The 14,855-nt window shown below is 35.0% G+C and overlaps 1 protein-coding gene across 1 annotated transcript in view; it reads left to right on the top strand.

The window, feature by feature from the left end:
- SNTG1 (syntrophin gamma 1) overlaps window positions 1–14,855 on the top strand; it is a gene marked incomplete at both ends in the record, with an annotated part of 164,040 nt that overhangs the window by 108,568 nt on the left and 40,617 nt on the right. The window contains 2 exons of the mRNA XM_081996425.1: window positions 1,887–2,003; window positions 6,495–6,566. Coding sequence (XP_081852551.1) covers window positions 1,887–2,003; window positions 6,495–6,566 — 189 coding nt within the window. The remainder of the gene's footprint in view (window positions 1–1,886; window positions 2,004–6,494; window positions 6,567–14,855) is intronic.

The following is a 14,855-nucleotide window of genomic DNA, read 5'->3' as shown; positions in this document are numbered from 1 at the left end:
CTCTTCTATGTAGCCCTTCAGTCACTGTGCACTACAGATGCCTACCAAGTCAGAGGAATGGGGATCCACGCTTATCCTGCATTGGATAACATATGACACATCAGAAAAGAGGGAAATATGAATAAACATTGAATTTAAGTAATTTAAAACATCTCTTACTGTACCTGTAGGTTGGTTGGTTTTTTTTCTGACTATTTCTTCATACAGGAATGAATGAGATTTCAGAGAACATGGCTTTTTAGTTATTGCATGACAATATAGTGTTGAGCACTCTGCTTGATTCTTGAGTATTGTGGTGCAGCTCTCTCTTTTTACTGAGTTTTATAAACTTGTTTAATCACCAAACCAACAGATACTTAAACACATTATACATTGGACCAAACACTATATTATAGTATTAGTGTTTGCTATCAGCAAAAGAATTAAATGTTCAGGTTTCACTGTTAAGTGTTAGAGGAATACACCTTCTCCCTGTCTCTGTTTATAGACCATAAAATATCTAATAAACTAGTGCAGATTTCATACATAGGGATTTGAAAAAAACATTAATTTCCAGTGTGTTACAATACAATCTAACAGAAAAAAACAAGAAAAAAACCTCAACAGACACTTCCCCCATTTATTTTAATACATATTCCATGAAGAAATGTTGATGAAAATCCTCTTCCCAACAGTAATGAAATAAACTTGTGTAAATTACTTTTTTAAAAGTATGTGACATACAAAATCTCATAGGATAAAACATGCACTATAAACATTCATTTTAGGTACATTTATACCATTGGAGAACTTATTAATTCATTGACTATTAATATGATTGTAGTTATTTTTCCTAAACTGTTTTCCTTACATGTTCATTATTGACATTTAAGACAGAGAGTACTCCATGCCTAGTTAATGTAGAAAACAGTTTCACAAAGAGATTTAAAAATAGATCTATTCCATTAGTAACAGTGTATGAAATATGGGTTGATGTATTTTCCGTAGCAGTTGTGTACCAGTGCACACTGGAAATTGCATTGTATTACTAATGGCATGGTTATAAATCAAAAGTTGCGTGATGTTTCTACTCCTGGTTCAGATGTTCTCCAGAAGTTGACATGGTGGTGACTCATACTCTGTCACTCTTTAAGGATTTGATATTAAATTGCTCAAACTTAGTAGATGGGTAGGTAGGGAATTAGATCCTAAAATGGGTTTGAGTAAGTTCTAGTTCATACATCTATGTCCAAAGATCTGCAGGTAGTGATAAGAGTTGACAGCATTCTGGTTACTTATCTGTAGATGAAGTCTGTTCAGAATAGTGTCTGAAAACAGTGTTAATTTGCTATTCTTAAGCACGGAGGTTCAAAATTCCTACATAGGGATTTTCAGAGGGCAAGAAAAAAAAGTTGTTTGTCATTATTTGCTAATAAAAATTGTAAGATCATACTGTTTAATGCATAATTGTGAACTTGCATGCGGAGTAGTATCTCCATTGCAGTGTAACAACAGTTACTTGATTTTGTATTCCTGCCTAGTGGTTCCTTACACTTCATTTGCATTAAATTTCTCTGATGCAATTTGTCAGGAAATATGTAGAATTACTTCAGGGAGCTTTTAATGAGATAATAGACCTTTAACATCCATTGAATATGTGGTTTAGCTTTTTTATTGTTGCTAGTAAAATATATATTTGTTCTGATGGTTTTGGATTGTCATAACAGGCATGCTTTATACAAGTACGTGATTGTAAGTGACCTGCCAATACACCATATTGTTTCAGTGGTTCAAGGTTTGTAGCTATGTAAAATTTGACAGACATCAGCTTACTTGCATGAAGTATTTGCAATTCATTTGAAGAAAGTGTCTGAGGAATTTGTCAACACTATTGATTTTTCTGTCAGATAGTCTACATGGGCTGGACGGAAGAACGAGAACAAGACTCCCTTCAGGATCGCATGTACACACCAAAGTTTCTAGCACTGAGGGGATCTTCCCTGTATAAATTTATAGCACCTCCAGTAAGTATGTTTCTCATGCTTAGTGGGAATAAATGTTATTAAATAAAATAATCTCATGTAATATGTACAAGGCTTTCACAATGAGATGTCACTCATTGAGCTAGCAGGATTTCAAATTACAGCACTGAAAAGTTCCAGGGTATGTGGTATAGAAGTGACAGAAAATAGCTGTTCATCAGATAATTGCACATCTAACAAGAAATTCTTTTCCTCCACTTACCTGAGCACTTAGAAAAATACACCTAGTTGTGCTAAAAGGGGGCTTTTCATTTTCCTTTGGCAGGCAGAACAAGCCTGAAGCAAGATGGTTAGATATATATACTGAACTATCATTCTAGTCAAACTGTTAAGATCTGGGGACATATCAAAGCTTTTTGCATGACATGGAAATGGCAATATCTCTGTATTTTGATTTCATCCTGAATGTAACTTTTATGCTGCTTAGGAGCACCAAAAGGAAGATAGGGAAGCAAATGAAATTGTTTAGGTTAAATATATTAATTGCAATCTGACTGAGCAAAATTTTAGATATTGTCTCATACTCAGCAGTCTACTTTTACAGTCTTATGGTACATCTAAACTGCACTAAACAGAGATATCATCTAGCTAACCTTTAAGCCAAGCTAAGGAGCCAGCAGCAATCCCATACAGGCAGCAGGAAGAGTCATGTGGATTCATTTGTTCTGTTTATTGGGTGACTTTTTTGACTGCTGCTAAATCCTGTGTTGCCAGATCCAGGCTGTAGCTCCTTCCTTTCTGCATCAAAGAATCATAGAATAGTTTGGGTTGGAAGGCACCTTTAAAGGCCATCTATTCCAACCCCCCTGCAGTGAGCAGGGACATACTCAACTAGACCAGGTTGCTCAGAGCCTCCGTGCAGCCTGACCTTGAATGTTTCCAGGGGTGGGGCATCTACCACCTCTCTGGGCAACCTGTCCCTGAGGTAGTTCAAAGCCAGCTTGCAAGTCTTTACATCATTCATAAGTCACTATTCATGTTTGTTTAGCAAAGCGTTTAAGAAATGTGAAAGATATGAAGAATGGAAGTAAGGATGAACTGAATATTTCGTGTGTTCAGTGTTGGTGTACTAGTTCACTGGTATGGGAATTTGGCTTTCCCATGTCTAGTAATCAGAGTTTGGCTTTTGTTGGTGGATATTTCTCAGGATTGAATTAAAATGTCAGATTATGCTGCCAAGCACCTTAATTCAAAAGCAGCTCTCCTGGCTTTGGTAGACCTCCCCAGGCATTTGCTGCCTGTCACATAAAGCCACCTCCCTTCCAGACACTAGATAAAAGCAGAAACGATGCTCAGAGCACCCGTTCAAATAAAAGAGGAAGATTATTCTTTTGTAACCGCTATGGAAGGAACTACACACTTCTTCTGAGGATTCAGTCATAATTTTCCAGGAGTCATATGCCGCTGGTAGGTAAATGGATTCATGGGTGTGGGAGGAACACATTCTTAACAGGGCTATGAACCATAGTGATGTGAGTTAAGACAATTTTGGCAAGCTGCTGCTGTATGAGACAAGTCACCAATCCTTGAAGTCGTTACATATCTTGTTTCATCTGAACTGCAAGCACCTGATTTTATTTTGTCAGATTCTGGTTCTCATTCTAAAGTAGAAAGACAGTTCAAACATAGAGAAAAGTACTTTCTGTTCATGGAGTAGTGGGGAAGCAGAATGATAAACATGCTTTTTAAAGGACAAATAGAGGAAGAGTTCCTGTAGAGCTACCTTAAAAACATGTAATATATGTAATAATTGCACACTTATATGCCTAGCAAAATTATCTTCTTCTCAAAGATTGCAGTAGGCCTTTTAAAAGGACTTCTAAAATCTTATTTTCTATAGCCAAACTTTTACACATACAGTTATGTTTGCTATTCTGCAGGTATACGTGTTCATCTTTTCCAGTGGTTACAAAAGATTAAGAACAAACTTTCGGTGCTGCAGTTTCAGAGCTTCTATTTATGACATGTGTAAATTGTAGTTATAAGAAGAAAAACAGTTTTAATTATATTTGCAGTGTAAAATCCTTGGATTAAGTTCTTTTCTGAATAGAGATGTGCTGCTGACTTTTAACCAGAAAATCAAATTAAAGTATTTCCCTGGTCTCTGCCAAAATCTAACACATTATGGAAGCATATGTTTAAAAAGTGTGTATCAGCAGCCTACCCCACCTCTTATCTGTTTGATCAATAGTGCTTCTGCTTTCCATGCTCGGGTAAATGAGCATTTCTAACATATCTTATTTGCATTTTGAAGGCTTTAAACAAAATTACTATTTTTTTATTTTATTTTTCTTTTATTTCCTGGTACATTTTCTCCTTTAGAATTATTAAGTGTGTCAAGTCTGGTGGGTTTCACTTTCTTACAGTTTATTGTTGCAAATCTCACAGAGAATGGACTTTAATTGAGAAAGAGCTGCTAACTCCTACTCAAATTTTAAATTAAAATATTAAAAGTGAACAGGGCAAGCAATTTCTATCGCTGTCTTAATTCTACAGTTTCTTTTGTTTTGCACATATCTTTCTATAGAAAGAGTTTTGTTTTGACCTTAAAGGAAGTCACTTTATAAGTACAAACAAAATCAGAAAGCTGGGGGAGAAGAGTGAGCTCTGATATTTTTCCCCAAAATATGGAGCCTACACTAAGCATTTAAAAATAGCTCCAAATGGCTTTGTGCTTCAGCAGCAATAGTAACTGCTTTTCCTGATGGGGCAACATGACTTCAGCTTGTGTGGCTGGTGTTTTGGGCTCAGTGGAGCTGTAGCAAGACTCTTCTCCCTATTTCTCTGTTCATGGTGAGAAAGTTATTTTTTTGTCCACAATAGAAAGAGCAAGGTTTTCCTTTCTTTCTTTCCCTGACAAAAAAAATTATACACATGTTGCTTATCAAATCTCTGAATAAATTCTTAAAAATCAGGCATAAAGAATGTATATTTCCAATATTTCTTTACTACTTAAAAATCAGGCATAAAGAATGTATATTTCCAATATTTCTTTACTACTTCATTCTATATCAAACAATTTGTGGACTCTCGGTATTTAGTCATTCCCTTCCTTAGAAATCTGGTTTAATACCCGTACTTAATAAATAGTGAAAACTGAGTCCGAGGATGACTACAAATACATAAAATTCTAATAGGAAAGGAACTATAACACTGTATTTTTGAGCTTTTAATTCCTGACTGTGATTTCCTCAAGGGACTTTCAATTACAATACTGTTTATGCATAAAAAGAAGTTAGGGATAGATTTTTCTCATAGAACACCAAAATAATTTTGATCAAGAAAGCTTTATAGCAAAGCATCCAAACCCATAGATGCTTCTCGGCCATGTTGTGTCTATTAATTATTGTTTCCTCTTTAGATAAAACATAAATTGGTCTCATAATATTTTCTTCATCTGCTGTGGATACTATTTTATCATACATTCTTCAAAGAACTTTATATTCTGGAATCTTGAAAACCAAGTAAAATTCTATCTTCATCAGCCTCTTCATCTTGCCTAACAATTGTAATGATACAACTGTCTTCCCTTGGAACTAGGCCACTGTTCAAAATTTCTTAGCAATAACTTCATTTTTTTTCATATATAGCCTCAATTTTCATTCTATTTTGTGTGTTCTTCTATCTTTTGAGACTGTGAATAATTCTCCTCTTTCCTTCTCACAGTTTTCTTAGAAAGTTATTTATAAATTGCTGTGATATCACCTTGACTTATCTCTTTCTGAATATATTCATCTATGCCTTTTTTATTTAAGTCTTAACCCTTACCCTTGTGTGATTTTACTGAAGTCTTTTATCTATACAAAATTTTGTGTAAAATAGTTGCTTAGAATTAATACTGTTAAAAGCAATTGTCAAAACATAAGACAAAGAGGAGAGAGAGACTCTTCTTAACATCTTATTTAGAAATTAGGAGTAGGTTAATCTTTGTAAGAAAAAAAGAAAATACATACTTGCCTCTGTTGTTTCTCATTATTTTTCCCCCCTGGATTTCAAGGCATGTGGGGTAAGTGTCTGGGACATTGTAAGATTGGAGAATTTGGTTTTATGGATTTGCAAACATAGGTGACTGGGCGCAAATTGTGCAGTGTGGTTACAAGGAGGAAAGTAGTGAGAAACATGTCTTCTTATAGTCAAGGTTCTGTGAGAGGAATTCAAGGGCTGCATCCTCTCAGGATCTCAATGCAGCCCCAACCAGTTCCCAGGGGAAGCCTCATCATCCAGCATAGATCAGCCTGCATGCAAAGGCACTGTGTGGTAAGCAGAAGGAAACAGGCAGGGTGTCTCCTAAGCACCGCCTGTATGGAAGAGTAATTATTGCTGTGAGGTGGTGCTTGGTCTTTCTGTATACATTACACTGGATGTAAATGTTTTAGGGACAGATTTTTTTTTTTTTAAACAAACTTAATTGTTGAAATAAACAAAAATAACTTTCTTTTTGTGTTTGTTTTGTTTCTTTGTTTTTTTTCCAAGGTAACAACCTGGGATTGGACACGAGCTGAGAAAACATTTTCAGTTTATGAGATAATGTGCAAAATTCTCAAGGTATGATGAGAAAGTATAAAATTAATTACCGCTTTGTTAGACCAGTTGACAAGCCAGAACATTATGTTGCAACTGGATACTTCATGTGACCACCTTGTAAGAAAGAGGTCATTGTTTTTCCCTTTGAAGTCCATGTCAGTAGATACAAGGCCAAACTAGAAGGCATGGAAAAATTGGAAATAAACTGATTTTGACTAGGAAACTATTTTATTTCTCCATAATGCTGTATGGGTTTTATAGCTTTTCTTTAATGTCACATTTAACCAGTATAACATTTATTTTTCTGAGAAGTTAAAACCATAGAGATCAATTTGGTTGCTTTCAAATATGTTGATGCAACTAACAGTGGCTGCATTGTAAGATTTCAATAAGACTGAGAGCAGAGTCCTTAAAATATGCAATGCCATTCTGAACACCTTTGTCTTATTTTTTCCAATTTCTTCACTCTGCCTTAACTGTAATAAATGGGAAGAGATAGTGAAATATGTTTAGAAAGTTAAAGCTATGAGTAGCAAATTGAATACAACTATTATTGTACATCGTATTTAATTTTTAATTTTTAATTAATTCAGAATTAATATACATAGTCTTCCCTCTGTTTTAAAAACAGTGAAAAGCAGTTTTCCAGGAGCTCAGCATTTCTCAATTTAAAACAAGAGAGGAAAAGGAGATGAAAAAGAGATGAAAAAAGATTGTCTCTTTCCATTCATCTAAAGTGCTTTCCTGCGTTGGTTTTGGTTTTTTGGGGTCAAAATTATGTAAAAGGTAATTTGGTCTTTTCTGAAGTTTCATCTAGTCAGAGATAGACTAGGATCAAAAAGAAGTGTGAAAAATCATGTTTTAAAAAAGTATTTCCCATTGGGAAGACCTTATACTGACATACATGGTACATTTCCTAGGTTTTTGTAGGTCACATAAGCGCACTATAGTTTCCTTAGGGAGGCAGTTACCGATGGAACAGCTCAATAAAATTCAGTAACTTTTTACATCAGAGACTTCAAAAGTATGAATCCAAATTTATAGTCTGAAAAAACATCTTTGATAGCTGTCTGGAACAGAAAAGTGAAAGGAGTTCTTTTACTGCTATGTTAGCAGCGAGGTCTAGAATCTTCATCAAGGAGTAGAACATCCCAAATGCAACATGTCCCATCACTGTGGTATGTACTTTAACTACCAAGTATGTGCAAACATTGACCCTTTACTAGTAGTCATGTAGGGAGATAATTAACAGGAAAAGTTAGTCACACTGTGAAGACATTGCACTGAGAGTGTAATATGAAGAATGCTCTTAGAGCACAGTCAGGCTTTGAGAGAGATGAAAAATCTCACTTGTGAAATGCACTTTTTTTTTTGGGGGGGGTAACCTCTGATTCCTTCAGGCCTTGAACCTGGAAAACAATAAGCATGAAGGCAGCTCTTCTCTGAGAAGCAAGCCTGTTGGTGCCAGGACGACTCTTTCTTGTGACTTATCCAAAAGAATAGAAATATACAGAATCTATGCCATATAATTTTTGGTAATTTAAAGGTCTCCCTTTTTTAAATTTCTTCTACAATTTTCCTTTGTTGATACTCTTCTCATTCAGTCATTTTTAACCATTTTTCTTTTTTTCCCCTTCTCCTTTATCCCCTGTTCTTGTATACCAATGCAGGGATTTTTATTTTTTTTTCTCTTTTCAGACATGTAGCAGAAGTTAGTTACAGCCAAGGAGTCAGTCCACAAAGCAGTAAAACCTAAACCAATGCCTTCCTGGCACTGTTGTGTGAAAGCACAGAAAAGAGTACAAATATGCTGTTTTTTCTTATCATCCAGCTCTCCACACTGTCTGGGAAGAGGTGCAGATCCTCCATTCTCAGTCAGTATTAAGAGAGAACATCCCAGAAGAGGGGCAATTCCAGTTTAAGCGGTATAGGAATATCACTTATGTTTTCTTTATCATGTTCATATTCAGTTATTCCTTTATTGTCTGTAAACATGGGCACGCTTATAAAGTGTTGAAATGTTTCAAATGGGTCCTTTAGCTGACTGAAATCTGTAAACAATAAAAAATTGAAGTAGAAAAATCATTGTAATGAAATTATAGCTTCTGACATTGGAGTATTAATAGTCACCATATTCTAGTTTTCTACAGCAGGTACTACAGGACTTAACCATGGTTTCACTTAATATGAAAGCAAGTAAAAACAAGAAAAACAACTTCCTATTACTATTAACTACACTGAACCTCTGTAGAGACTCAAGGTTTTGTTCAGCTTTTATGCCAGCATCATAAATGTCTCCATTTTAGCAGTGCGTGTTTCTAGACACATTTGTAAAAACCCCATGGAAATTACTGAAGCACAGGCAATTTAAAAAAAGTTACTCTGGTGCTTTGTGATCTCCATCAAACTTCTCTTCTATAGTACCTCACATGCTACTTTTTTTATAAATTTGTTTTCCTTGGAGAATGAATTCAATGGCAAAAGGGCAGGCTAACAGCGTTTGAAGAGATTATATTCTCAGAGATCGATAGATAGCATGATAACTTAGGAAACCTGATGAAAAAATGAAGAAAAGAAACCTGGGCTCTTCTGCCACAGAGCGTTCCCTCTCCTGCACTTCCTGTTCTTCCATGGCAAAGACTGAGCTCATGTCATTCTTTTCAGGAAAATTGAGAAGATAGAATTATTCTGTGTTTCTACTTCAGAAGAGACAAGCACATGTCAGGGGCAGATAAATTCAGGAAGATAGTAATGCCTGTTTGCAGGACAATATCATTACTCAGTGTCTCTTAAGTGGGTTTAGTTCCATATTCTTGGCTAAACTCAAATTGTTCAGTCCACACTTCACTAGGAGTAAATATCATAGTACATTCCCAGATGATGGAACACCATCATCTATATTCTTAATTTATTTTAGAATGGTCCCTACCATGGATTTTGGGCCCAGTGGACCATCTAGCACTCTCCCAATCAATGTCTGGTGTAGCTTGAAGGTTATCATGGGTGAAGAAGCATTTGTAATGACCCGTTGCATGTGAGCATGCTGTTTTAGGGGTTTTAGGGGGATAAAGAGTTTCATGGTATGGATGTGGTCTGGTCCTTGCCAGCTGGCTATAGTGTCAACAGTCCCATACATGCTTAATTTCTTAGTATAGATCCAACTTCTGTGGCTAATACTCACTTTAAGTAGAAGGACTTGCAAGTAGTCTGCTAACTTTTGTACAAATTTGTCCAGGAATAAGTCAATAATGGAATAATGTTTGCAAAGCATATTTCCTTCTGTATTGATCAGGCCAATGGGCGTCCTGAGAAGGAGCAGATTTATCATCTGCGTGCAGGACTGAGTGTGTTGGTCAGGATTGCTGCAACACCTATTGAGACAGAAAATTGTGGGCCTTGGGTCATGTCGTCTTTGTCAAAGTGAATTACTAAATGTTATCACAATTTACTAATCAAAATGTATCTGCATTGTGTGGCATTCTTAGATTAGAATGAGGCCTTTCAAAAACTTTTTCCATATCTGGACTTATATCCATTAGAAACTAGGATGCAACTTCGGCCTGAGCTCATATTTTCTCCTGCTGTATACTGACATCTTCAATAACTGTCCCTCATGCCACAAGGACAAGACTTTACAAAATCTGCCTGAAAGTGTATTTTCTCCTTCTTTCAATCCTTAATTCCATCTAAAATTCTGATGAACTTCACAAGAACAGTTTTGATTAGAGAGACTTACTTCCTTAAATTTGTCTTTTTAAATGGAATTATAATCTTCCTCAGTCAGAGAGATTTCTCTAAGTTTCTCTTCATGACAGAAGCACTACAGTGGAAAATATGAACTGCCAGATCCTACTGAATATACATTAATTATTCAGTGTTTCAGTATGAGAGAATATTACCGCTTCTGGTGACATTAAAAATATTAAAACACTAAATAAATATTAAGGTCTACACCCAGCAGAGAACTTCACTGATTTAATAATCACAAAGGGAATATAGTCCAGACATGTTACATAAAACTCAGAACTCACCTGCCACCATGGCCAATGTTTTCTTCATAGTTACCTGCATGTGTGGAGTGTGCTTTTTCCTTTAGCATCAATTCCAAGGGCTCTGACTCTTCTCCTGAAAAATATAAGAAACTGGGATGCTATTTTCAGTTTTTACGGTTGTCTCAGCCTCAAACACCTAAAAGGCAGGTTATCCTGCACCTTAATCAGAGATATCAGAGATTATTGTCTGATTTATAACTAGTGGAGTCATATTTATAACTAGTGGAGTCATATTTATCTACATAGTCTAGTAAATCATTATTTTGTTGTTACTGTATTTTTTTATTCCTCCCTTCCCCAGATGAAAAGAAAGATGAGGAGACTTGCCCTAAGCAAGTCACTATTCTTCATGTGATTAGAATCTTCTAAATAATCAAGAATACCATTAAAATTTGAAGCATAAAAGTAGATTTTAAAAAGCCCTCTTTTGACTGTGTGAAAACCTGTTTTATTGACATAAATTCAGCAAAGGAGCACTGATCCCCTAATTCAATATTTACAGTTTTAGAAAGTGATTCGACAATCACATTCATACATTACCAAAAAAATAATCGATTATAAAACAAGGTTCTGTAAAAAATTTTCAAAATACCATGTAAAACTATATATCTCGTAAGTATAAATCTCTTATAAATCTCAGATATTTTAGTTGAAATAGTAATTTTTTACATGCAAAGTAGGTAAAGCAGGCTGAATACAAAAATCATTTTAATTATATTGGATCAAATTATTTGTTGTGAAATAATGGCAAACAGCAGTGGGCTATAGTTGATGTAAAAGGAACATTTATAGAGATGCAAATAACTTAAGACCTGGTGGGTAAGCAAATAAATTGATAAACATACAAAGTAATTTGTTAAAAATTTGATAGGTCTGTTGATTATGGGGTAGAATTACCTTAACAGAGAGAAAATACAAGGCACTGAAGAGGTCTTTAACCCTAAAAAGAAACAGGTAAAAAGAAAGAGAGAGTAGAAATCAAAGCCAGGCAATATCAAACTGGGAAGAAGTTAGAAACTGTAAAACTGATGATGATTAATCAGTGGAAGGTACTGGTAAGAGAATTTGATAACTTTTAAACCGCTTTCTTTTTTACCACCAGTTTTATTCCAAGTGATGCTAGTGGGACAGTGACACTAGCACGTGGATGAAAATCTGTGAACCATGTTAAGCAATTTGTCAGGCAAGATAATCTGATGATACCACTTCTAATGTTAAATGTATCTGTAAGTAATTTCAACAGAATTGGTGGTAGAATTTGTTATGAATAAATATTTCTAATTTATCTTGGAAGAAGCTTGTTTCACCCAATCCTCTATTTTTGGGTGTAAAACCCCATTAACTGCCAACTAATTCAAATGTTAGGATAGGTCAAATCTTCAATACTCCAGAAACACAGGTACTTATTTCATTAGCTTCAGAAATGGGCAAGTGGCCTTGTTGTGTTCAGTACTTCAAAGCTGGTTGAACTGTATATGTCTTTTTGGTACGTCTTATATTTTTGATACACATATTTAATGTGTGTTTTGAGTGTGTGTGCATGTACGTGCATGTGTAAGTGTGTGTATTTTAACAAGATTTAAGTATCTTTGATAAATTGGTAATTAACTTAAATACTTAAGCAATTTTTCCATATGGGTGGTAGAAAAAAATTATTAATTTTTCAGGTAAATTATTAAGAATAATGTAAAAGATGGCACTTCACTGCAAGCAAGTTTGCCTTGCTTGCTTGTCTTACTAATGTTCTTTAGCTTCATCCAAGCATCTTCTTTTAATTGTGAGAAAACGCTTTCCATAGTTCAGTCATCTGCCTTCTATCTTCAATGTATCATGCAAAAATATTTGGAATGTTACAATAAAAAGCACTGTTCATTCAGCATAAAACAGGAAACACATTCAGGAGCCAGATCAGCTCTGAAATGAAATGTGAGGATAGTTGTGAAAGGCAGTCTATGCCAACAATGTCAGGATGGTGAATCATTGGTGTTTATAGCTGGTATCAACCACATCAGTGCAGCTATAATTTTCTGACTATATTAATCAGGAGCACCTTGGTGTCTCAGAGGACTTGTGTTTCCTTCCTTATTTAGCTTTTACTGTGTGTGAAATCCTCAAATGCAGTCATGTTAATTTTCCCACTTAAATTTCCTGTAATTTTTTTCTCCAATTCCAGTAAATCAAGTATGGGAAAAGGATGATATAAAAAGCATGGGAAATTACTGAAAATGTTTATATAATCAGATAAATTTTAAAATTAATGCCAATAGACAAACAAACATATGAAGTGAAGGTACAGAACGTATTTTAGGTCTATCATTAATATAGTTTGCTCAATGGCTGAGACTTGCACATCCTGCTGTGATTCCACTAAAGTACTTCACATATACTCAGAACTGCTTAGGAGGCATAAGTAATGAATCCCTTTTATGAATAGGTTAATGCTACATCCAGGGAAAATTAGATTTTCAGCCAGGGTTTAGCCAGGTGCCAGTTACCGGAAAAAGTGCTAGACTGTTGAGTGTTTCAGTTCTAAACATCTGAGGTAATTTTTAGTCTTTGGTTTGCCTCATGTTCTAAATTTAAGAGTATTTAATGTTTCCAAAGAAACATCCAGAAAAAAGGATCTGTTTCCACTCTAACTAAAATGACTGTTGTCTTATAAGATAAAAAAATAGTAAACGTAATAAGTGACCTTCATGTCCACTGACAGTAAGACTGTCATTAAGTTGGCTCCAGTATATTATAAAGAAAAACTTCTCAGGTGCTAGTATCATTCAGTACTGAAATAGAGCTCCTATTCAACAAGGCTGGTGAAATTCCATTACTGGATCCTCATAAGCATAAGCTGGTGTGTAGGTGCTCCTACCTTTCACACAGATATGCAGTAGATGACCACGCAACTGGCCTGATAATCCATGTTTTCTGTGGTTCTGTATGTGATATCAGTTCATTTCTCTTCGACATGTACATAGTGATCCAGTCACTAATCTGTGGTATGTTAATGTGAATAAATTTAATGGGCCCTGTGTGTTAAAGATATTGATATTTTTGTAGCTGTACAGCACCATGCAAGAGTCTTTTTTGAAAGCAGAGAGGCAGTGACAGATGCATGACAACTGCACTGTATAAAGACTTTTTTAACTTTTTTATTTGCTTTGATTCAGAAAAGGAAGGACAAACTATATTTGAAAAGTAGTTATTAAGTAAGGGTTTTTCTGTTTCCCTTTAACTTTAGGGAGCTTTTTTCCTGTCTTCTTTATTAAAAACAAATCACACTTTTTTGGACATTTTTTAATGTAGTATTAACGTAGTATAAACTGACACCTTTGGGGGAAAAAATGAATCAGTTGTCTTGGACTGGGGTTGCCAGTCTGAGACTCTGACCCTGCTTCCTGGAAGAAATAACACGATAAACACACAGAGGAAAAGAAAAAGAATAACAGATACAGAAAATATATGTTTAAATGATTCCTGCAACCTCTCTGTTAGTTAAAGGTGTCAGCTATTCCTTCTTCTAATAAATTACTTTCTGCTGCCTGTCCAGTTATGAGACCCACAGTGGTGTTGCAACATCCTTGAAAGGCAAAGACAAATTCAGCTTTTAACATAAGGCAAAAGGAGTAATGAAAAAGAACAGAAATAAGGTGTGAAAAAGAAATACTGAATGAGGATACTTGGGAAAGACAGGTATATATCTTACGTCCCACTTGTTCAAGACTTAACCAAAGTTTGAGAAGGTTTCCTTTCATTAACTTAGTCTAATCAGAGCATTTCTCAAGATTGCAGTGATGCATTATTTGAGCAATTTATCCACTCATATATTCTGATACGTCAGTTATTGGTAAATTTTTGTGTAGCATTTTTCTTAAATTTATCAATTTTCTCTTATTTTCTTGTCACATTCTTTAAATATTACAGGTTTTTTCCTGTCTTTCTTTTGAACTATTGCTAAAATTGAATTTAGCATAAGTTTTATTACTTAAAGAATTTCGGCCTACAGACTTTCATGCAACAGTGATCACACTGTATTTTTTCACTGTATCTGTGTCCCATTCCTCCTATGAAATTTGTTCCGATCTCAGGGACAACTATTCACATATTCCTTAATACATTCTCTTCACAGCAAGTCTACATATTACTTACATTCAACATCCAGAGCCAACACTGAAAACAGAAATAATAATTTCCTAACAAATTTTTATTTTTTTGTTTTATGGTAGGAAGGGATCCCACCATAGGATTGGTAGGATCTTCTTTT

The sequence above is a fragment of the Phaethon aethereus genome (assembly GCF_964289735.1).
Source record: "Phaethon aethereus genome assembly, chromosome: 2".
NCBI lineage: Eukaryota > Metazoa > Chordata > Aves > Phaethontiformes > Phaethontidae > Phaethon > Phaethon aethereus.
Note: the sequence above shows the minus strand (reverse complement) of the source record. Positions and strands in the feature narration are given on the sequence as shown.